Source organism: Oncorhynchus keta, chromosome 10, assembly GCF_023373465.1.
Source record: "Oncorhynchus keta strain PuntledgeMale-10-30-2019 chromosome 10, Oket_V2, whole genome shotgun sequence".
In the NCBI taxonomy this organism is placed as follows: Eukaryota; Metazoa; Chordata; class Actinopteri; order Salmoniformes; family Salmonidae; genus Oncorhynchus; species Oncorhynchus keta.
In genome coordinates, this window is record NC_068430.1 from 48,142,745 (window position 1) to 48,167,424 (window position 24,680).

The window sequence follows — 24,680 nt, forward strand, 5'->3', positions numbered from 1 at the left end:
GTCAGGTTTTGTAGGCCTCCTTGCTCGCAGGGGCTTTTTCAGTTCTGCCCACAAATTTTCTACAGGATTTCCTCCTAACATAACGATGGTCATTTTGGCCAAACAGTTCTATTTTTGTTTCATCAGACCAGAGGACAATTCTCCAAAAAGTAGATATTTGTCCCCATGTGCAGTTGCAAACGGTAGTCTGACTTTTTATGGCGGTTTTGGAGCAGTGACTTCTTCCTTCCTGAGCGGCTTTACAGGTTATGTCGATATAGGACTCGTTTTACTGTGAATATAGAAACTTTTGTACCCGTTTCCTTACATTGTCACAAGGTCCTTTGCTGTTGTTCTGGGATTGATTTGCACTTTTCACACCAAAGTACGTTCATCTCTAGGAAACAGAACGCGTCTCCTTCCTGAGCGGTATGACGGCTGAGTGGTCCCATGGTGTTTATACTTATACCCATGGTGTTTCCAAACGCCTGAAGGTACCACGTTCATCTGTACAAACAATAGTTCGCACAGATGAACGTGTTACCTTCAGGCGTTTGGAAATTGTTTCCAAGGATGAACCAGATTTTTCTGAGGTCTTGGCTGATTTCTTTAGATTTTTCCATGATGCCAAGCAAAGAAGCACTGAGTTTGAAAGGTAAGCCTTGAAATACATCCACAGGTACACCTCCAATTGACTCAAATTATGTCTATTAACCTATCAGAAGCTTCTAAAGGCCATGACATCATTTTCTGGACTTTTCCAAGCTGTTTAAAGGCACAGTCAACTTAGTGTATGTAAACTTCTGACCCACTGGGATTGTGATACAGTAAATTATAAGTTAAATAATCTGTCTGTAAACAATTGTTGGAAAAATTACTTGTGTCATGCACAAAGTAGATGTCCTAACCGACTTGCCAAAACTACAGTTTGTTAACAAGACATTTGTGGAGTGATTGTAAAGAGAGTTTGAATGACTCCAATCTAAGTGTATGTAAACTTCTGACATCAACTGTACATTCTTTCTGCAGCTTTCTACAGCTCTTCTGTGAAACTTTTCAAAAACCATGTGGCATATGTTGCTGACGAGCCCAAAATAACAGGCTTAGATGTCAGTGCTCACCGTTGGGGAGCAATGCCACTAATGCAACTTCCATACTTCCCTTACACCGGCCCCCATATGCCCTGAGTTCACAGTAAACTATCAGTTCTACTGTGTGGGTTGAGGCTCCCTGGAAGTGCACACTACTTTTATTCTGGTTTCCAACTTGATATAAAACACAGGTGTCTAATTCTCTGCCATTTATTTTCAGAGACACACCACTCAACTCTTAATGCAATTTTAAAAGCTACTGCATAGCTGTTAGACAAGCACTCGCTGTCTGGTTGGACGTCACTCTTGTCTTTGGGCAACCTCTTGCTATCTCCTGCAGTGTTTGCGGAAGCAAGAGGGGTGTGAGAACCCTGTACCTGAGAAACAGGTGACTATCTCGCAATACAAACAAACGGAGACACAGACACACTGCCACTGGAATAAGAGATCCAGAATGGAGAAAGGGGTGAGGGTAACAGTAACACACTACCATTAGCGCTAACACACAGTATCCATATTAGTGAGTCACAGTGAATTCACAGGCAGAGCTGTATTGAATGGAGCGGAGTGGCTTCTCCGAGGAAGTAAAGCACAGTAGCAGCAGAACCCCTGTTGTTGGGACATTCATGGTGTAGCTACAAAAGGACTTCCTCTTTTCAGGTTTAGCACTGCTACCAGACCATGCAGAGCCTCGTCGGGGAGACAGAAACTGGGGAAGAGAGGCGAGAAGGTAAGTGAACCAGCTCCAGAATAAGCCACATAGAAGGAGGAATGGATAAGCCAGATGGGTTGCCCAAAAAATAAAACAAATGAAGGTCATTGTTTTGCGTTTTCCCTGTAATCATCAAGATCAGGATTTGTGAGGACTGAGCTATCCCTAGATCTGTGCCTAAGAGCAACGTCTACCTGCGGCTAGGGGAGATGAGAGGGGGGAAATAAGGAGGGGGATATGGAGGGAGAGAGTGGGCATGCTGCGAGTTAGCTGTAGGCCCACATTTCTCTATGGGATATCTGTTTATGCTCTACATAGAAAAATCTGCTTAACCCGAAGGATGTCCAAGATATTAAGTCCTGACAGTTAAAACATTCTTCACAGTTTGAGTTTGACAGGGAGCTCAGGCACAAGGGAGAGGCTGAAAGAAAGCAAATGAGGAAGTGACAAGGTAGAGGGGAGAGAGAGGTGGGAGTGGAATGGGGAGAGAGGGAGGAAGAGACCGGGAAAGTGAGCGACACCTTCGGGAATGAGTGAAGAGAGCAGTTATGTGGCTGATAGGGAGTTGAGTGACAGCTTGAGCCCATATTCAGATTAAGACACAGCAGCTTCTTGTTCTTTCTCGATTGGAAGCAGATGTGGACTTTGCTACTGTTAGCAGTTTCTCCTGCCTCCTAACCTCCTCACCTCCAGGCAGCCACTGTGCACCAAGCAAATACAGCCAGTCAGCACCCTCCACATAGTCTCACTCTACAGTACACAATGTTGAGTTGGTTACCAGATGGTAAAGAAGGCATTTTTTGAGATGTTGGTTTGTTGTATATTATCCTGTTTGATGGTCGTTTTGAAATATTGCATTCCTACTAAATAATATAGTGTAAGCCAAGTGTTGTTTAAGGTATATGTTTCAATTTAATAATAGCATTTCATCAAATTAGATTGGCAAATACTGATTTTTCTAATTCCTCAACATCCCCAGGAACTCTCCAAAAGACAACCATCTAGTCCAGCATAAACAGATATAGTCTACCAGCAACTACTGCTACTATTTCTACTACTACAAAACATATGTCATATCAATTAAGTTTGACTTTCATAATACACTCTTAGAAAAAAGGGTTCCAAAGGGGTTCTTCGGCTGTCTCCATAGGAGACCCCTTTTGGGTTCCAAGTAGAACTACTTTGCGTTCCAAGTAGAACCCTCTGTGGAAAAGGTTCTACCTGGAACAAAAAGGGTTCTTCAAAGGTGTGGGGGACAGCCAAAGAACCACCTTAGGTTCTATATAGCACCTTTTTTTCTAAGAGTGTATGGCTCTGTATAAATGAGCTACACCTCAGGTCTAGACTGCATTTTGGCAACTTATATTACTACCCTATGGTGGCAAAATCAGAAACGACATTAGAACACCTAAAAAAAAATCCCACAGCGGCACTAATGAAGGATCAGACAGGCATTTCCTCACTGGGTCATGTTGCCTGGTTAACCAAGCGATTTATTAGCCTATAGACGAGTAGCAAAACAAAACACATGTTTGTTTTCTTATTTTAAATATACACTGATCTATATAGACGGAGACAGACTCAGTGAATACTGACAAATGACACAAACGCACTCTCTCCATTACATTTTCAGCATCATTGCAGACAATGGATTCCTTGGACACCGCCCACACGTACCAACCCTGGGATTCGCTAACTCACCTGGCGACGGTGCTGGGTAGGACAGAACCTCGGCCGCCGGAATGGAACAGGTACTGCGGTAAATGCGACTTCCACACACACGAAACTCCCACTGTGACTCACAAAATGTCTGTGCAAAAGCAGTGGTATCCAAGCCTCTCCAAAGTCACCAAGCAGGGAAAAATGAGATCGTCCTTTTATGTTGTGCGGTTGTTAAGCCTGGTCTCAATAATTATTTTGTCATGGAATGAAGGAGCCGAAGCTCGTGCAGGTATTAAAAACCAGGGAATGAGAGTTGAAGTGTAGACCCCACCCACCTTTGAAATATGAACAGCTGGGGACGCATGCCAGGACTGGGATGCTCTTGTGCCTTATGTACAGTGTAGAATAGGCTACAAAAAATTGAGCTTATTACGTTAGTAAATAAAAGTTGGGTACACTTAGCCATTGTTGGAAAAAGTACCAAATTGACATAAAGATACGTTAATAGAAAATTACCCAAGTAAAAGTGAATTTAACCCAGTAAAATACTACTTTTGATTTTATTTGATTTAAAATATACTTAAGTATCAAAAGTACATGTAATTGATTAAATGTACTGAAGTAACAAAAGTAAAAGTATAAATAAGTACTTTTAGTTGTCACAGAAAATGTATGGAGTAAAAAGTACATTATTTTCTTTATGAATGTAGTGAAGTAAAAGTAGTCAAAAAAATATATAATTAAAGTGAAGTACAGATACCAAACAAAACTTTTGAAGTAGTACTTGAAAGTATTTTTACTTAAGTACTTTACACCACTGCATTTAGCATTAATAAAATGTGTAGCATTTATGGCATTTCGAAAGTTGTAATAATAGACTGCGCTTTTTATAATCAACAACTTAACAATAACAACAATAAAAGTACATTTGCATAGATTTGGCTTAGTTTGTGTGACTGCTGGGGTGTATTAAGTCCTTATGTGAGCATGGTGGGAAATACCAGTACGTCTGTGCTCCTGACACTGTGGAGAATGTCTCATTTTAAACCCCTGACACAGTGAAACCAGGGTCAAATAAGAGCCCCAGTCACCTCTTATAGGGGTTATCCGCTGTTGAAACAATAACAAAGCATAAGCACTGTTTCGGGGAAAAGCTGAAGGATGAGGCTGGAAAAAAGTAACCACTCTCAAATTCATATATGGATGCCAAAACTGACCATTCATGATCTCAAAAGTATAATTTTCACCATGTTTTGAGGCTATACAGTGTTTACATTTACTTTTATATTGGATTCTGATTACCGAATGACAGTTATGTATAGGTTTTATAGGTTATATTAATAGAATCAATGGGTACAAATGATTAATGAATGTCCAAAAATGGATATCGCAACTGCGGATTGGCCGTTTTAAAGCCTAAAGGAATGGGGAAATGACAGTGAAGTTAGTGTGTCAATTCTATGAGACATTTTAACATCAATAGCTATGTCTATAGAAACTGAGGCCAGCATATAAAACTGAACATATTCCACTGGTACAGTCAGTGGGAAAACTTGGGTGTTTTTAATTGTTTGGCTTATGGGTTTGCCAGTGATTGACAGTTGTTATCCAGTGTGTTCATGTCCCAATTGTATTATACTGATCTGCTATCTAAGCACTCATCTTGGATTTTCTCACAGTGTCTTTGATTGTCTAGTTTGACCTCTGGGAATTTACAAGGAACTCTTTCACTTAGGTCGTCTGCACAATAGCCTCAGCAAGAGTGTGTCAGTACCAATTATGGGTCCTCCATCTTCACAACCGGTGTCCTTGGTTTATTTTCCCTCTTATCCGTCTATATGTCCACCCTACCACTCGTATCAGATAACCTTTTCAACACACCACATTATAAGAGCACATTCTATGGCCCTAGCCCCGTGGTTAATAAGAAAATAGTGCTCTCTCTCTCTCTCTCTCTCTCTCTCTCTCTCTCTCTCTCTCTCTCTCTCTCTCTCTCTCTCTCTCTCTCTCTCTCTCTCTCTCTCTCTCTCTCTCTCTCTCTCTCTCTCTCTCTCTCTCTCTCTCATTATTCCTTAGAACATTTTTATTAATTTTATTGTTCATTTAACCCTTATTTTACCAGGTAAATTGACTGGGAACACATACTCATTCACAGCAACGACCTGGGGAATAGTTACAGAAGAGAGGAGGGGGAATGAATGAGCCAATTGGAAGCTGGCGATGATTATTGGAAAGAGAATTCTCAAATCTTTGTTCAGAGAGCTGTGCAGTGCTATTTAGTTAGTCTTTGTTCTGATGGCAGCATGTTGTTAATTAAGCAAGAACATTTTGGACATTTTGTAAAAACAAGTGTTTTATATCTCGTCACCTTATGGGTGAAGGAAGATTTAATGTATAAGAACAGAATATATTGCAGATGATTTCTATTCTGGTTAGACAGTTTGCTCTGTTCTGTGATTGGAGTAGTACACAGCGTTGTACGAGCTCTTCAGTTTCTTGGCAATTTCTCACATGGAATAGCCTTCATTTCTCAGAACAAGAATAGACTGATGAGTTTCAGAACAAAGACTTTGTTTCTGGACATTTGAAGCCTGTAAATCAAACCCTGATGCTGACGCTCCAGACACTCAACTAGTCTAAAGAAGGACCGTTTTATTGCTTCTTTAATCAGGATGACAGTTTTCAGTTGTGCTAACATAATTGCAAAAGGGTTTTCTAATGATCAATTAGCCTTTTAAAATGACAAAATGGATTAGCTAACACAACGTGCCATTGGAACACAGGAGTGATGGTTGCTGATAATGGACCTCTGTACGCCTATCTAGATATTCCAGTAAAAATCAGCCGTTTCCAGCTACAATAGTCATTTACAACATTAGCAATGTCTACACTGTATTTCTGATCAACTTGATGTTATTTTAATGGACAAAAAACAAGGACATTTCTAAGTGACCCCAAACTTTTGAACGGTACTGTACATATTAACTCAATTACCCCCCGCACATTGACTCTGTACCGGTACCCCCTGTATATATCCTTGCTATTGTAATTTTACTGCTGCTCTTTAATTATTTGTTACTGTTATTTTGTATTTTTTCTTAACACTTAATTTTTTCTTAACTGCATTTTTGGTTAAGGGCTTGTATAAGTAAGCATTTCACTGTTGTATTCAGAGCATGTGACAAATAAAATGTTATTTGATTTGATCACTCCATGGACTGTGTACTGAAAGGAATGCAATTATGTCTGTTAGCAAGAGGATCAAGTGTGTGTGTGTGTGTGTGTGTGTGTGTGTGTGTGTGTGTGTGTGTGTGTGTGTGTGTGTGTGTGTGTGTGTGTGTGTGTGTGTGTGTGTGTGTGTGTGTGTGTGTGTGTGTGTGTGTGTGTGTGTGTGTGCAAGAGAGAGAGTAAGAGAAAGTGAGAGCTTTTACTGTATCCCGTAGTCTAGTAGAGAAGAGGGTTCCTGCCACTGCATTGTTCAGGAATTAAAACATCCACTTTCTCTCTTCTACCCGTATGCACACCTAACATTATAGTGGAAACTATCTTCAGCATTTTGTTGTATACATTGTAACCTTCTTCCTTTGCCAGGTACCTATATTACTCCTTTGGGAATATGATTAATAATAGCATAGTGGGTCCAGAATATCTTGGAGTGAAGGCATGTCAATTAAAGGGATACTGCAACATTTTGCCTATTAAGCCTTTTTTCTACTTACCCAGAGTCATCATTCTATCTGTTCTGGTAGACTTCCAGTCATTGGGCTAATGCTAGTTAGCAATGACTTGCGAAACTACCTTCAACTTCCTTCAAACTGCATACAGGTACATAAAAATGGTACCCATGAGTTCATCTGACGCTGGGTGAGTAGAAAAGGGGAATAATTGCCAAAATGTCGCACTATCCCTTTAAACCCACACTTCCCGTCAATGGCAATCAAGAAAGAAAGTGATAATAGTTTTTTATAATGGTAGGCTAATTTGTTCTTTTACTTTAATATGTTCACCTAAATCAATTATGGGATTGTATAGCTGTTGAAATGATCGGGAAATGATGGCAAAATCTTGAATTCTGAGTAGTACTCTACATTTTAAGAAATGTCAAACATTTTCGTAATGTCACTCTTCTAAAAGAGGAACAACAATGCAGAGTTTGTCTCTTTTTAATTGATTTTATATTCATTCAGCAGATTGGACCAAAGTTTCTCTCCAATGCCCAGAGTGACCAGGGAGTCAGTGAGACAGTATCTGCAGTTTCCCCCTGACCAATCTGTGCGAATACTCCATGCAAAGGTCGCCCAGAAATCATATGGCAATGAGAAACGGTAAGTCGACAAGGCCCAATAGACTTAACATGGTCATGTCATCATGACACATGTGTAATTGAGTTAAGAACGTAACGTAACCTCACTCCACAGCTAGCTTGAAATGTCTTCAATGGAGCTATTCGCATGTTGAAAAGCGGGTGGTCACGTGTGTTTTACGAGGTAGAGGACCCTTGTTCAAGCTCAGTCAGAGGAATGTTAAGGGGGGCAGCGCTATATGCTAAGCTAGCACACTGATGTCGGTGATACATGCAGGGAGTTTATTGGGTTAGATTGTCAGCAAACTAGCCTTAGCCAGATTGCAGTTGCTTGTTGTATGGTATGAAGGAACATTGTGTGTCTACATACAATAGGTTCTTCTGCCCTCCTCCTTGTGTTTACATCAGTGGCTCAGGATGGAAACTGAAACAAGATGTTTTGAATGGTGAGCCCGAGGATACATGTTCCCCCACACATTTGGCATTTATTTATCCAGTAAGCAATTAAAGTACTGTACTACATGATCTGATTTAAGCTCTGTAATCCTACCCAGCCACTGGTGCAGGGGACTCCTGCTACAGACTCTATGGTTATATGGGCCTGGACAGCTCCTGTGTGACCCAGGCAGACACCTCCAAACTAGCCTTCGAGGACCTGCCTGATGCCAGGGTGAGAGGGGGAATCGAAATCAAAATATATCAAGGTGAAAGGGGTCTCCCATTTTATGACAAACACATGGCCTCCTGTGTTTCCAGCCCAACCTCAAGACTCAAGACAGGGCTGGGGAGTAACTGATTACATGTCATCTGGTTACAAAAAACCTGTAACTGGAATCGGTATATAATTTGATTTGTTTCAAAAATGTTTGGTTACTACATGATTCCATATGTGTTATTTCATCGTTTTGAAGTCTTCACTATTATTCTACAATGTAGAAAATAGTATAAATACATAAAAACCCTAAAGGAGTAGGTGTGTCCAAACTTTTGACTGGTACTGGTGTGTATATACAGTTGAAGTCTGAAGTTTACATACACTTAGGTTGGAGTCATTAAAACTTGTTTTTCAACCACTCCACAAATTTCTTGTTAACAAACTATACTTTTGGCAAGTTGGTTAGGACATCTACTTTGTGCATGACACAAATAATTTTTCCAACAATTGTTTACAGACAGATTATTTCACTTATAATTCACTGTATCACAATCCCAGTGGGTCAGAAGTTTACATACACTAAGTTGACGGTGCATTTTAAACAGCTTGGAAAATCCCTGAAAACGATAATGGGAAAATCAAAAATCAGCCAAGACCTCAGAAAAAAATGTGTAGATCTCCACAAGTCTGGTTCATCCTTGGGACCAATTTACAAACGCCTGAAGGTACCACGTTCATCTGTACAAACAATAGTGCGCAAGTATAAACACCATGGGACTACGCAGCCGTCATACCGCTCAGGAAGGCCGGAGTCGCCTATTCACTGTTGACGTTGAGACTGGTGTTTTGTGGGTACCATTTAACAAAGCTGCCAGTTGAGGACTTGTGCGGCGTCTACTGGGGAGCTTTTCTTTGTCTACACCCATTCAGCATCGTTCACACCCTTTTCAGCTTTAGCTTATACCCATCTCTTTAATGATTCACATGTGAGGCTATGTACTAAACAACCAAAAATGTCAAGACTAAAGGCTGGTTTATTCTAGGGGTGTTCGTAAATTTTAATCTGGAGTGCCAGAGTGTGCCCTGGGCATTCGTAAATTCAGAGAGTTGTCAGATTGGCTGTTCGTAAATTCAGAGCGCATACTGGACACAGGCTGAAATGTAGGGTTGATCCAAGCGTTCTGACCCAACAATAGCAGTCAAGCACCCAAGCTAACTGGCGGGTGTTGGCTCGCTAGTTCCAGACACAAATGAGAAAACAGCTCACTCTGACCATTTTACTTGCCTTAGCAAAGCTGGTTAGGCTGTTTTTATGTTATCCAGTTATCCAGTGACTGCAACTGTGCTGCTGGCAACAATTTAATTACACTTTTTTACCAATGTTTACTGACACTGGCCATATTTAATGGGTATTGAGTGTTCGTAAATTTGTCAGTTATTCTGTGCTTTTGCACACTCAGACAAGAGTGCTTTGAAATCAGAATAAATAGCCAGAGCGAATTTACCAGCTCCGTCTATCGACAGTTGTCACAGTGACATCATAAAAATTATATTGAAATAGGTACTTGCATAGTGGAGTCTTGTTTAGACATGGAGCTAGCTAGCTAAACAATGAACCATAATCCCAACTCATAACGTTACTATCCTGCATGAATTTGCAGGTAGCTAACCAACCAGGTTCAATGTTAGCTAGCTACCATTAGGCTATAACTTGCAATGCAAATGGCTCTGAGATACAAATAATATTAACGACACAGACTATACACTGACACAGATCATACACAAATTACGGACACAGACCATACACGCCAGCCAGCTAATGTTTGGTAGCTAGCTAACAGTACACTTTAACTTCAAAAGAAAAGTACTTTCTGACTAAATTAAAAACGTGTAATAGCTAGACTCTCTTACCCTACATGGATGAACGCTTCTCCCTCTCTGTCATGGATGCCATGGGTGCCCTTAGTTAGAAGATGTAATCTAGATGTTTTATACAACAGCCTTCTGTGTGTTCTCATTTCGAATCAATCTGCATATTTGCAATCAAACACCAGAATTTTCTCCATCTCCTTAGGTATCATACTCTAATTCCACCAGGCATTCCAATGATTTCAACTTGGTCCTCCAGAAAGTGGAGAGCAACTCTTATGCAGTTCTACTATGTGATATCTTTCAAAAAAGATGCGTTAGAAAGAATTACCTACACATACTGACCAGCTCATATTATAGACAGAAGCAGGCTACATGGCAGACCAATCCGAACTCATCTCTCGGCATGTCCAGCCCACTCATTACCTCAGTCAATCATGGCTAGTGGGAGGTTGCTGTCTTTTTCCATGGCTAAACTAATCAGGCTCATAATTTATTAAATATATTCATATTTACAGATGGCATACACATTTGTTCACATGTTCCAGAAGGCATTTCTGCATTTTGATTTTTTTTTTAAGTTTACATTCAAAGGGCGCTCCTGTGAAGTAGTGACACATGGTATACGCCTAGTTTACTGAAACTAGTCACATATGGACAGTATATAACATTCTATTGGTTGCAAGAATGTTGTATAATCATTTAAATTGAAAAAGTTTTGAATCTGGCGTCGTTTTGTTTATCAGTTTATAAACTATGTGCCATGTAATTGGTACATCGAAAATATCTTCCCAACTATTTTGCAATGTGTACTCTGTTTCTTTTTTTGTCCTTAAATGAAACTGGTATACTTTTTTAGTTATCACAATTTTCTTTAAAGAATTTTGGTCTTTAATGCAGAGATGACAAACAAGTTCCTAACTTTCCCCCCCTTCCAGTTTCCTCTTTCATTTTTGCAGTAATGCTGCAATTATTTTTCGATAGAGCAGACACTTCCATAGATTTTTGTTAGCTTTGTGTGACATAACTCCACCAGTCCTATTTATGATATCATTTACAAATATTATACAGTTTTTAAACATTTATTCCCAAAATATGTTTTATCAATTAGTATATTTGAGTTTAACCATAATATTTTTTTGAATATTTGTTCCATCTTTTCTGGTTGATTAAACTAAAATTGCAACCAACTTTCTGTTGCTTGTTTTAAATATAGCGATATTTTGGAAATTATTTCAAAGTGAGAGGTTGAAATCTGAATAAAGGGAAAAAGTCCATTCATGAGCACAGGGGGAGCCATTCTTACTAATCTACTAGAGAACCATTTTGCATTTAAGTATAGATTCTGTATTACTGAAGCCTTTAGTGAGAGGTCTCATGCTTTAATATTTAATCATTTCTGCCCTCCGAATTAATATTCATTATATAAATAGCTCTGTTTAATTTTGTCTAGCTTGACGTTCCAAATAAAATTGAATATTTTTTGCTCATATAACAAAAAATATAAAAAATGTTTTTAGGTGTACGCAGGGCCATAAGCAAAGAGCTAAACTAGGATATGAGTTAATCAAGGTGATTTTTCTACAAATAGATAGCTATTTTCCTTACATGGTAGAATCACATTTATTTTTGCTAACTTTATATTTCTTTCTTCTGGGATATGAATACAGGGTATGTCCACTTCACCATCAGACCATTTAATTGGTAAACTACACGATAATGTGAAAGTTCAATTTTTTTTGTGATCCAATGCGTAATATAGTACACTTATTATAATTTTATTGTAATCCAGAGAGGTTAGAACAATTATCTAAATCCTCTATGAGGCTGTGGAGGGATCCAAATTGTGGATTTAAAAGAAAACATGAATCATCAGCGCACAATGACACCTTTTCTATTTAAGCCCTGGATTTTTAGCCCCTTGATATTATTGTTGGATCTGATTTTAATAGCTAACATTTCAATTGCCATAATATGATATGCCAGTAGTGGACAACCTTGTTTTACTCCTCTTGACAATACTTTCCTAGAAGTAGCCATTATTTACTATTTTTCACCTAGGGTTACTTATATAACTTTAACCCATTGTATTCAAGGCATTTATATATACATTCCAGTCGTACTTTATCAAAAGCCTTTTCAAAGTCAGCTTCTTAGATTTGTTTTCCATGACAGATCTATAAGACACATTTCTATTTGAATTTGATTGGGTCGCCCAAAAAGTTACATATTGCAGCTTTAAACACTCTCAAAATCATAGACAGAGCTATGGATGCAAGGACTGACTATCCATGATATAATAATTATAGTTTTAACCATGTTTTGGTTATATAGTGTTTCACTACATTTATTTTGTTTACAAACATTGGAGTAAAACAAGCTTGTGTTCTATTTTGGGTTCTGATGGGCTACAACAGTTGAAGTAAGTAACTGTAAGTATGAGGCACTTCTGAATGTTTGCTTTCTCTTTTATAACAGATGTTTGCCTGCGCCAAGTCCCTGTACATCTCTGACACAGACAAAAGGAAGCACTTTCGCCTGGTCCTCAAGCTCTTCCTTGGTAACGGGCAGGAGATTGGCTCCTTCCTCAGTAAGCTGATCAAAGTTATCTCCAAACCGTCCCAGAAGAGGCAGTCTATGAAGAACGCTGACTGTGAGTGAAAGGTGATCCTAAGGTGCCACAATCCCCAGGGTCACGGTAGGACTAGAGTGGAGGTGCAGGTTGCCACTCCCTCATTAGGCCAGACATGTGTCCTTATGATCCAGGAGCACACACTACGAGTCCAGTTGTGTTGACATAGTGGTCTCCTACCCCTTGCGAGATCCAAAGGAAAGGCGCCAGAGAGGTTTGACAGCTGAGATCAAAAGTGGGGTGACATAGTGTGCACTGTGTGCGAAAGGAAATTGTCATGCTGCATCAGTCATTAATGAGAATGGTGTATGCTTATTTATGGGCTTATTTGTGGTGTGTATTTATGTATTTAAGGTAGGGAAATGTGACATATGCGCAACATGTGGAAGTGAAATGTATTTGTCATGCTGCATACTACGGCTATGTGTGTTTGTGTGCGCATTCGTGTGTGTACACATATCTGTATGTTTTCGTGTGTATACATTTGCAGTGTGCATTTCCACGGGGTCGAGGGTGGCTCTATTCAACCGCTTGCGGTCCCAAACGGTCAGCACACGTTACCTGGCCGTAGAACGAGGGGCCTTTGTAGCCAGTGCCAGACAGTGGACTGCATTTACAGTCACTCTAGGTATGAACGTTTGTCTGAACCACTGTCTCTCAGTCCTCCATCTACACACTCTCTCTCTCTCTCTTTACTGCTGTGGGCAGAATGACTTGTCAGAGCCCTTATGAAAGGAAGAAGTAAATCTTCTAGCTGGTGGTAATGCTGGGACAATATTTGTTTTCCATCATGAAATAAAAAAACATCTGCTAATACATTCCAAGATGGATTTTCAACCTTTCTCTGATTGGAATCTGATCCCCAAAACTAAGATCAAGCTCACACCAGAAGTAGACTCCATAGGCTCATCTGTTTTTCATGTTTTCATCCTACTGCTATTCATTCACTTACATTGTTTTAACTCTATCTGTCTGTCTGTCTGTCTGTCTGTCTGTCTGTCTGTCTGTCTGTCTGTCTGTCTGTCTGTCTGTCTGTCTGTCTGTCTGTCTGTCTGTCTGTCTGTCTGTCTGTGTGTGTGTGTGCAGTGGATGACCAGCATGCTGACTCGGAGGAGTTCACGGTGTGTGAGGGATTCATCTGCTACGGCTGTGTGGTTCAGCTGGTCTGCACTGACTCTGGGGTGGCCCTGCCCCCCATGGTAAACACACACATGCAATATAATCGGATATCACCTCAATGGTACCATTATGCTGGAGACCTTGATAGCTGCAGTAGTCTGAAGTCTGACCACCTTAATTCCACTGTATTTCATAATTGGGGTATATAATAACGTGTTATAGTTTTTCCAGATGTTATATGGTTTGCTGTACAGCAGAATTCTATTGTTATTGTTGTCTTACTCATTTCATAGGATGGGATTATTTTCAACCCTTCATGGCAATTTGCTGTTCAGACCCCTTTCACGTACTCCCAAATTGGTGTTTGAATAATACAGCTGATGGTTTAGAGTAACATTCACCTACATTGTACACATATACATGTTATTTAAGGTGAGGCAATTTGCTGATTTTCTTTTTTTTTGCAGAGGCTATTTAAACTCTAGAGCGCGCTCCACCACGTTTACTGTGTTTGCTTACAGTTTGGTTCAGCTCAGGCCTTTGGAGGGAGCTGAAATAGTGCTAGCCCACAGTCGTGCTGAGACTACTCTCTCTGGTACACTCTTAGACAAAATGGTTCCAAATGGGTTATTTGGCTGTCCACATAGTTCTCCTGTGAAGAACCCTTTTTGGTTCCAGGTAGAACCCTTTGGGTTCCATGTTGAACCCTCTGTGGAAAGGGTTTTACATGGAACCCAAAAGAGTTCTACCTGGAACCAAAGAGATTCTACCAGGAACCAAAAAGGGTTCTTCAAAGGGTTCGCCGATGTGGACAGCCGAAGAACCTATTTAGGTTATTTTTTGTCTAAGCGTGTAGCTCAGGACCAGCCAGGGGTTATCTATAATGGGAAGATGATACATTGGCTTTCCCTGGCAGGAATCATCTAAGCCATCATCTAAGCCATGTTATTAACAAAGCTATCATGTTGTACATAGAGGTCCAGTTGATTTTAAAAAGAGATTAAGCCAATTATGTGTCTTATTGGAATATAGATTCCATTAGATTCCTCTCATACTAGTACATGTATTTCTTATTGTCGCTGTTTATTTTTATATTTATTTTTATAGAGAGGAGGCCAACGATGTGTCAAAAGGATGATGGATTCCGTTAGATCCTTGTTGTTTTTGGATTCCCTCCAGGTGATCCGCAAGGTGAACAAGCAGCACGCCATCCTAGATGTGGACGAGCCCGTCTCCCAGCTTCACAAGTGTGCCTTTCAGTTCAAGGACAACAGCCAGATGTACCTCTGTCTGTCTAACGAGAGAATCATACAGTACCAGGTTAATATGACCCAATTCACACGATTGTGCCGACCCAAACCTGTGCTTGCTCTCTTCTCATTATGCTTTTCAACACGGTCCCTGCAATAGTGGGTGGTATTGGGTATTGGCTTTGCTCGGTTTGACTCAGTAGTGTAAGAAGCCCTCATGAGAGGTAAAATGTCACTTGTGGGACATGATGATACATGTCCATGCTATAACACTCGCTAGCACTCGCAATCATTATTTAGCCCAGAATTAGGTCACATACCTAAATTAGTAGCTAAGGGATAGTGTCACTGAACCTATTCCTCTGGCCCTGGGTTTACGAGCAGGGTTCAATGGGAATGGGGCATGGAGGAGTTAACTTTTTTAACTTGGGTCTTCCCAGGTCTCATCCAGTCTGAGGGAGCAGAGCAGAGAGGTGCTGAACGATGGATCATGTTGGACCATCATCGGTACAGAGGCAGTGGAGTATACGTTCTGTGAGGGCCTGGCCTGCGTTCAGGGCGCCATCAGCCCAATACCTGTCATCACAGGACTGGAGGTGCGGTCTTAACACTACTGAAACTGACAAAAAAAATCAATTCAGGAACAAGGAACTGCAGAGATTCAAATCAGCCTTGTTTTCTGTTCCTGTCAGTACGACAAATTTTTTTTTTTTTAATGTAAATTGCACACAGTAACATTTAAGAGATGTGGATGGGGGAAAATGAGTACTGTAAGAGTACTGTACAATAATACAGTACTAAAACTACTACTATTGGTAGACTCCCCTTGTAGGTATATCATTCCAGTTTACAGAATAAGAAGTGTGTGTGTGAGGGTAGTAAAATAAGTTTAATGTTGATATGATGGTTTGATTGAATTAATGTTGAATGTGTCCTTTTAGGTGAATGGTGGAGGACACGTAGCCATGCTAGAAGTAAATGGAGAAAACTTTGGCCCCCATCTGAAAGTTTGGTTTGGAAATGTGGAGGCAGAAACTATGTTCAGGTACATTTTAAATCTCACAAGTAACTGTTCTTGTTCTATAATCAAGTAAATGCAATGCCTCAACCAGACCAGTGTGGTGTCCTTACAAAGGAGGACACATATAAAATGCACAGTGCAAACTTGTTGTTTCAATTATAGGCTTAATGGCCCTCTGGCCTACTTTAGTTTGTCTTGCTTAGTTGCTTTTTATGGCACTTCCAGGTGAACGTAGACTTACAAGCACGCCAAAGAACACTTGGAGAGGCCCCAGTCATATTTAAAACTTCCGCTCTCATTCATTTTTACCACATGAACTCCAGGTGGTACATGGGACAGCACAAGTATACAGGACTTTGAGTTACATTTCAACAAGGCCGTTAGAACTTGGTTTGTAATAAAACATTTCTGAAATGTACATTTGGAGGACATTTTCCCATCGGGCTTGGCCGTAGGATTACAATGCAGCCCCAGAAGCTTGACCCAAATATGAAAGTAGCCATTTTGTGATGTACATAGGTATTCAGGTACATAGGTATTCCGGGTCTTTAAAGGGGCAGTGCGGTTAAAACATTTTTTCCCCCATTTCCACACTATTGAGGTCAAAATTACACTCTGAAATTGTGAACGTGCCTTTTTTTGCTTAAGAGCTGTTTGGAAAAAAAGGCCAGGAACTTTAGTTCATCTTTGATTTGCATTTCTCCCACTGCCGGTCCCGCACGATCAAATTGGTACTCCTCATGTTGACATGCACAGGAGAGAGGTAGGTAGTTATGCATGGCCAAAAGCATTTAGAGATTGTACGTTAGATGTTGGCTACAAGGCAGCAATTGTTTGTTTGCACTTCCACTTGTTTGTCTTCCATCAGAACAATCACTTTGTCTGGTTTGGCATATGCACAGCAAACTTCAACAAGTTAGCTAGCTAACTACACTTACACCAGCCAGTGAATTTGCAGCTGTCATCGTCTTTCAAGGTTCTGTCCCATACATATAGCATCCGTGAGCAACCTTGAAGAAGTAAGTTTCTAAATAGTTATTCTTCTACCTACTTATTATTATTACTATTAAAAGTAAAGAACATGATAATGTGGTTCTAGCTACTGGCCTTGACCGCAACTAGGATAGCTAAGTAGCGACTGACATAGGTACCTGTAGCTAGCTACATACAAAGTAATGTCAGAATCATAAAGGGGAAACAAGTCAGACGTTGCCACCCACAATGTAAACAATGTTCCCACATAGCCAGCTACACTTTTCCCCTATTTCTGGGACTCAGCTAGCTAACGTTAGCTAGTTAGTTAGGTAACGTGATTAACACCGATTCGTACACATTTGCGCAACCGCTGCATTTAAACGAGGCTGCAATGAAAACTAATGTAGCGACTGCATTGGCATCAAAATGCGGTGTGAATTATGTTTCGATTCAAGCGTTGATTGACATGGTAATGGACCAATAATATTGGAGTAAAGTTGTAAAAACTGACCCCTCTGACGCTGTATGTTAAATTGTGACGTGTCACAACGTAATGTACGGCATGCATCATGAAACTCATTCTGTGTCATACAGCCACTTTCCACCAGGTGTAGCCCTTTTCTCAAACTAAAAACAAGAAATTAGCAATGGTGATTGTAAAGTTAATTACTTGTTGTGAGTTCATCAATCAATCAATTGTTAGTTTTTTGTGTAATCATTGCGAGCCATCATGACTCTAAATCCTGTCAGCAGCAGTTTAATTGTGAAGATCAATTTAGCGCTGCCCTAAAAACCCTATTCAAATTCGACACAAACCTTCAAATAGGTATGTAATGAGACATTATATAGTGTTTTATATACATTTTAGAGGTGATAAGTTGGACAAATCGGGTGAAAAAAGCAGTTTTCCCACACAACACTCTTTCACTATTACGCAGTAGCTTCCCCACCCACCATTTTAAAAAGACCCGGCGGAGCTCCATTGCCTTCAATCATGCAGAGATGGGCAGCATGAAGGTGTCGTCATTGATTTTGCTGGCAAGGGGAGAAATTGTGCTTTACAATGGTATTCATATAAAAGTTGACCTGGAAGTATTGTTTTTGGGCGCTAAAATAAGGTCAAATGTACGGAACAGCACAATGTACAAAATGTACAAAACTTATACTATAATACTAGGATACTGACGAGACATTTAGCTATATTAGCGATTCTGACATTCCTTCATTATGTACAGGTACCTAAGTAAATGAACTCATGTCAGTATCCTACGGTCGAAGCTCGCTCGCTACCTTGCTAACTGGATCCCCATAGAAAGTGTAGGCTGGAAATGTTACAGTTTACATTGTGGGTGGCAACCTGACTGTCATTGCCGCCATTCCCAAACGCTTCACCAGATGTGAACATTTATAAAATAAAAATGTGTCCCTAATTTTAATACAACCGTTAATAGAATGTGGTTGTGATAAACAGAGGGCTTTCTGTTTTTGTCCTGCAAATGTGGCTCTAATTTTTAAATGGTTGGAGCTATAAGCTTATTATGACCCCATTCCTGTGGAACCTAAGATTCTTAGGAACACAAGCTGTGTAGGACTTGTTAGAGAAGAGAGTGGACAGGACCAGGCATAATCAGACTGGGGGAAAAAAGCACCGCAATAATTTTCTACACAGAACATCATACACAATTATTGCCAGGTGATTTTCTTATCATTTTCCAATATCTTTCTGAATCATTTCAGTCACTTCAAACCATACTTCATTTAGATTGAAATACTGTCAAAGTACTTTAAAACTGATTTGTAATAACAGGCCTTCATAGAGATAAATAACTTTTTTTACTTTGGCAATTGATGGGGTAACTACTTAGCAATAACTATTTTTATGTCACCACATTCTATACTGACCAAAAATATCAACGCAACATGTAAAGTGTTGGTCCATTGTTTCATGAGCTGAAAAAAAATATGCCACAAAAGCTTATTTCTCTCAAATGTTGTGCACAAATATGTTTACATCCTTGTTAGTGAGCATTTCTCCTTTGCCAAGATAGTCCATCCACCTGACTGGTGTGGCATATCAAGAAGATGATTAATTAAACAGCATGATAATTGCACAGGTGTACGTTGTGCTGGGTTAAACACAAGGCAACTCTACAATGTGCAGTTTTGTCACAGCACATTGCTGCAGATGTCTCAAGTTTTGAGGGAGCATGCATTTGCTGACTGCAGGAATGTCCACCAGAGCTGTTGCCAGATAATTGAATGTTAATTACTCTACCATAAGCCACCTCCAACTTTATTTTAGAGAATTTGGCATTACGTCCAACCAGCCTCACAACCGCAGACCAAGTGTAAACACGCCAGCCCAGGATCTCCACATCCGGCTTCTTCACCTGCAGGGTCATCTGAGAGCCCCCTGGACAGCTGATGAAACTGGCTTTGCACAACCAAAGAATTTCTGCACAAACTGTCAGAAATCGTTTCAGGGAAGCTCATCTACATGCCAGTCCTCACCAGGGTCTTGACCTGATTGCAGTTCTGCATCATAACTGACATCAGTGGGCAAATGCTGACCTTCGATGGCTACTGGCGCGCTGGAGAAGTGTGCTCTTCACGGATGATTCCCGGTTTCAACTGTACAGGGCAGATGGCAGACAGTGTGTTTGGCGTTGTGTGGTCGAGCAGTTTGCTGATGTCAACGTTGCGAACAGAGTGCCCCATGGTGGTGGTTGGGTTATGGTATGGGCAGGCATAAGCTACGGACAATGAACACATTTGTATTTTGTCAATGGCAATTGGCAAAAAAAATGAGATCTTGAGGCCAATTGTCGTGCCATTCATGCGCCGCAATCACCTCAATCAACCACCTTGGTCTTAGGGGTCAAGCCAAATGAATTCAGCCTCCTGAGGTTGAAGAGGCACTGTTGCATCTTCTTTACCACACTGTCTGTGTGGGGGACCATTTCAGATTGTCAGTGATGTATATGCCGAGGAAATTATTGTATGTTGCATTTATATTTTTGTTAATTGTATAATTAATGGTAAGGTGTAAGAGGGCAGTGAATATTCAGTTTCAATTTAGCAAAATGATGGTATGGATATGAAAGTGGGTCAGATGTATTGCAGCTCATAGTTTGTTTGTCTGTCCCCCTGGTCCAGTGTGGCTCAGCTTGAAGAGCAAGGCGCTTGCAACGGCAGGCTTGTGGGTTTGATTCCTACAGGGCACCAGTACGAAAAAGTATGACAATGTATGCCCACACTACTGTAAATTGCTCTGGATAAGAGTGTCTGCTAATTGACTCAAATGTAAATGTCTATTTATTTCTGCAGACAAGCTCCCAAACCCATCCAGGATGGGTTCCCTTAGAATCTTGGATGAAAAAAACTAGAGTGGCCCCTTTCCATTGGCAATTTCTACTAAGTCTGTCGAAGGGCATGGCTTAGGCACTACATGTACTAAAAATAGTCATATATATATATATATAGCCCCATGTTCTGCTATGGGGACAAAAGTTATATACAGTACCAGTCACATGTTTGGACACACCTCCACATTCAAGGGTTTTTCTTTATTTGTATTATTTTCTACATTGTAGAATAATAGTGAAGACTTCAAAATGATGAAATAACACATATGCAATCATGTAGTAACCAACAAAACAGTTAAAAAATATATATTTTTTATTTTATTTGAGACTCTTCAAAGTAGCCACCCTTTGTCTTGATGACAGCTTTGCACACTCTTGGCATTTTCTCAACCAGCTTCATGAGGTAGTCACCTGGAATACATTTCAATTAACAGGTGTACTGTGTTAAAAGTACATTTGTGGATTTTTTCCCTTGGTTACATCATTGCTGCAGGGAGGTATTCAACCTGTCAGTTGGAGCTGGACCCTGATGTAACCAAGGGCAATGACGTAATCAAGTGAAAAAATATTGGAAATGACTGTTAAATTCTGTTCTGATCTGCCTAGCACCGCTGCTGTCCTATATTCTCAACACTTGTCACTTGAAAATATGCACTCTTGAGCAAGAGTTTCTGTGAATGTTTATTCTCAGCCAACCACAGACCCCTCAACACGCATGTAGTGGGCGTGGGGAAAGCAACAACACTTGATTCTATTTGGAAATGTCACAATATCAGTCAAACTGTAGCTGTACTATCAACACTAGCTGTAAATCATAATTTGGATGGCCTTTCTATTGGTAATGGCCTTTCTATTGGTAATGTTGATTCAACAACCATTTATCTCATGATCTATGAAGTTTATTATGTAGGCAGGCGTATGTAGTGTACTAGTAGGCCGAGTGCAAGGGAAACAGAAAATATAACCTGAATTTAAAAATGGCATTGATATTGGTATAAAACACTTAACCATTGACTTGAGGACTCAAAACCCAAAATTAGGGACGTGACTTGACTTGAGCTCTGGGACTTGACTTGAGACTTGCCCATTGTTACTTGGGACTTGACTTGAGACTTGCCCATTGTTACTTGGGACTTGACTCGAGATCCGAAGGGTAAGACTCGAGACTTGCTTAGGACTTGCTAAATTGTGACTTGGTCCCATCTCTGCTATTATTTGTTTCAAAACTGAAAATGTTTGCCCAAGCTTCTTGGAGAACCCATGGCGATTAAGCCCGGGATTCAATCCAGTTAACGACTTGAAGACAGCGCTAAACTTTTAAAGACAATTTCAATTGCAACAATGTGCACATTCCCTGTGGGTCCGGTGGATGTCAGCTCGAGCTGAAATCGCTGCAGTCCATTGTTTCTCTGTCTTTGAATCCTGGCCTAAAACCCTGTCTAATCTAGTATTGGTGAGACCATAAGCAGTCTAATCCTTCAAAAGAAGCACGTTTTGATTAACAAGTTGAATCCAAAAAACATTCAGATTTTCTTCTAAACAACTCTGCTTTAATTCTAATTTAAACCACAACTTATTTAGCAATAAGCGATCGGGCCTGGAATCTACAACAAGAGCTGCCGACTCACCTCTCTATTGTGTCACTGCAGGTCACCAAAGTCCATGCTGTGTGTGGTTCCAGACGTCTCCGTGTTCAGTGGGGAGTGGAGATGGCTGCGGCACCCCATCACCGTACCTCTGTCCCTCATCCGTCTGGATGGTCTGATCTACAGGAGCACCTTCAGCTTCACCTACACCCCTGAACACAACACCCCCCCGCAGGCCAGAGGGGCACTGCAAAATGCCCCAGAGTCTGACACTCTCATAGACTTCATCCACCAAGAGTTCACACGCACCAACTTCCACTTGTTCATGCAGAACTAGCTAGTAGGGCTGGATTATGATTCTTTACCCTTCTCCTGAGGTGTGCACTCATTCACTCCCCCTCCTGCATTTTTTTAGAGTGCTTTTTATGTCCCTCAGGAATTATGTATGTACATGTTGCTAAACACTCAATTGAACAGTTGGATCACATACATACATAGTGCTCCTGAGGCTCCCGAGTGGCGCGGCTGTCTAAGGCACTGCATCTCAGTGTTAGAGGTGTCACTACAGACCCTTATTCAATTCGAGGCTGTATCCCAACCGGCTGTGATTGGGAGTCCCATAGGGCGGCGCACAATGTGCCCAGCGTCATCTGGGTTAGGGTTTAGCTGGGGTAGGCTGTCATTGTAAATAAGAATTTGTTCTTAACTGACTTGCCTAGTTAAGGATAAATAAATACATCTATGCAGTAAAGTTACTAAAGTTATTTGTTTTCTCTGTAAATCCCCATTTTGGCATGTCCCAAGTCATGTACGTCCAACTTCTAGGAAGAATTTAACCCACTTAACCCCAAGATTTCACCAAGTTTTCACTATCATTTTCAAGCCCTAGTTATTTTGTTGCTTTGGGAAAGAAATTTCAAACGATTTTTTACTTGTATAATGTGGTTAGTAATTGATGTACATGTGTCCCTCAGGTGAGATGTTTCTACTCTTTTTGGACATTTTCTGGTACACGACAACCCTGTTACCCATAGAAATGTATTAAAAAGTAATAATTTTTGTTAAGGTTGCATAAAATTGCACCCCCCCCTGCACACAAAAAGCTCCCATTCCCCCTGTCACAAGGGGAGATATTGCTGATTTAAGATTAAATCCACAACCCTTTTACGGTCAACCCTGTAGCTGTAATAGACATTTTGTAGTAATCTTTCTTTAAATGTAACCTTTTGACAAGGAAAGCATGTTTATTAAGACATAATAGGACATCTACTTTGTGCATGACAGTGCTCTTTATGACAGTGTTAAAATTAGGTGAAATAAATAGTTATTTTTGACAAATTACACTACCCAAAAGGCACTCTATTTGTGAAATGACACAGCAGTACTTACTGCATCTTCATTACAATGGTATTCTCTTCACATCTTCGGTAAGGACAGGAGAGGCCTGTGTACAAACAACTGTGACATGTTGCTTAAAATATGTACAGTTGAGCTTGGAAGTTTACATACAACCTAGCCAAATACATTTAAACTCAGTTTCACAATTCCTGATAATTAATCCTAGTAAAAATGTATTCCCTGTCTTAGGGTCAGTTGGGATCACAACTGTATTTGGCTAGGTTGTATGTAAACTTCCAACCTCAACTGTACATATTTTAAGCAACGTGTCATACTTTTGTACCTGAAATGTCAGAATAATAGTAGAGAGAATTATTTATTTAAGCTTTTATTTCTTTCATCACATTCCCAGTGGGTTAGAAGTTTACATACACTCAATTAGTATTTGGGACCATTGCCTTTAAATTGATTCACTTGGGTCAAACATGTCGGGTAGCCTTCCACAAGCTTCCCACAATAAGTTGGGTGAATATTGGCCCATTCCTCCTGACAGAGCTGGTGTAACTGAGTCAGGTTTGTAGGCCTCCTTGCTCGCACACACTTTTTCGGTTCTGCCCACAAATGTTCTATAGGATTTAGGTCAGGGCCACTCCAATACCTTAACTTTGTTTTCCTTAAGCCATTTTGCCACACCTTTGGAAGTATGCTTGGGATCATTGTCTATTTGGAAGGCCCATTTGCGACCAAGCTTTGTGGTCCTTCTGTAGCTCAGTTGGTAGAGCATGGCGCTTGTAACGCCAGGGTAGTGGGTTTGATTACCGGGACCACCCATACGTAGAATGTATGCACACATCACTGTAAGTCGCTTTGGATAAAAGCGTCCGCTAAATGGCATATATATATATATAACTTTAACTGATGTTGCTTCAATATATCCACACAATTTTCCTGCTTCGTGATGTCATCTATTTTGTGAAGTGCACATGTCCCTTTTGCAGCAAAGCACCCACACAACATGATGCTGCCACCCCTGTGCTTCATGGTTGGGACGGTGTTCTTCGGCTTGCAAGCCTCCCCCTTTTTCCTCCAAAAATAACGATGGTCATTTTGGCCAACAGTTCTA

The 24,680-nt window shown here is 40.4% G+C and overlaps 2 protein-coding genes across 4 annotated transcripts in view; one reads left to right on the forward strand and one right to left on the reverse strand.

The window, feature by feature from the left end:
• The window catches only part of matn4 (matrilin 4), a 48,909-nt gene extending 45,180 nt beyond the window's left edge, over positions 1-3,729 (reverse strand). For both annotated transcript variants that reach the window (XM_052527234.1, XM_035778455.1), the window contains exon 1: positions 3,484-3,729. The gene's annotated coding sequence lies outside the window, so the exon portion shown is untranslated. The remainder of the gene's footprint in view (positions 1-3,483) is intronic.
• Positions 1,503-23,558, forward strand: rbpjl (recombination signal binding protein for immunoglobulin kappa J region-like). Of its 2 annotated transcripts, none has more exons than XM_035778456.2 (12): positions 1,503-1,800; positions 3,416-3,533; positions 7,632-7,769; positions 8,123-8,193; positions 8,302-8,417; positions 12,750-12,924; positions 13,394-13,531; positions 13,990-14,102; positions 15,202-15,342; positions 15,713-15,868; positions 16,214-16,317; positions 22,283-23,558. In XM_035778456.2, the coding sequence occupies exons 1-12, from the start codon at positions 1,752-1,754 to the stop codon at positions 22,554-22,556; spliced, it is 1,593 nt and encodes a 530-aa protein (XP_035634349.1). In that variant the 5' UTR covers positions 1,503-1,751; the 3' UTR covers positions 22,557-23,558. The 2 variants fall into 2 exon arrangements, with proteins under 2 accessions (XP_035634349.1, XP_035634351.1); XM_035778458.2 differs by having other exon boundaries at positions 7,635-7,769.
• The last annotated feature ends 1,122 nt before the right edge of the window (positions 23,559-24,680 follow it).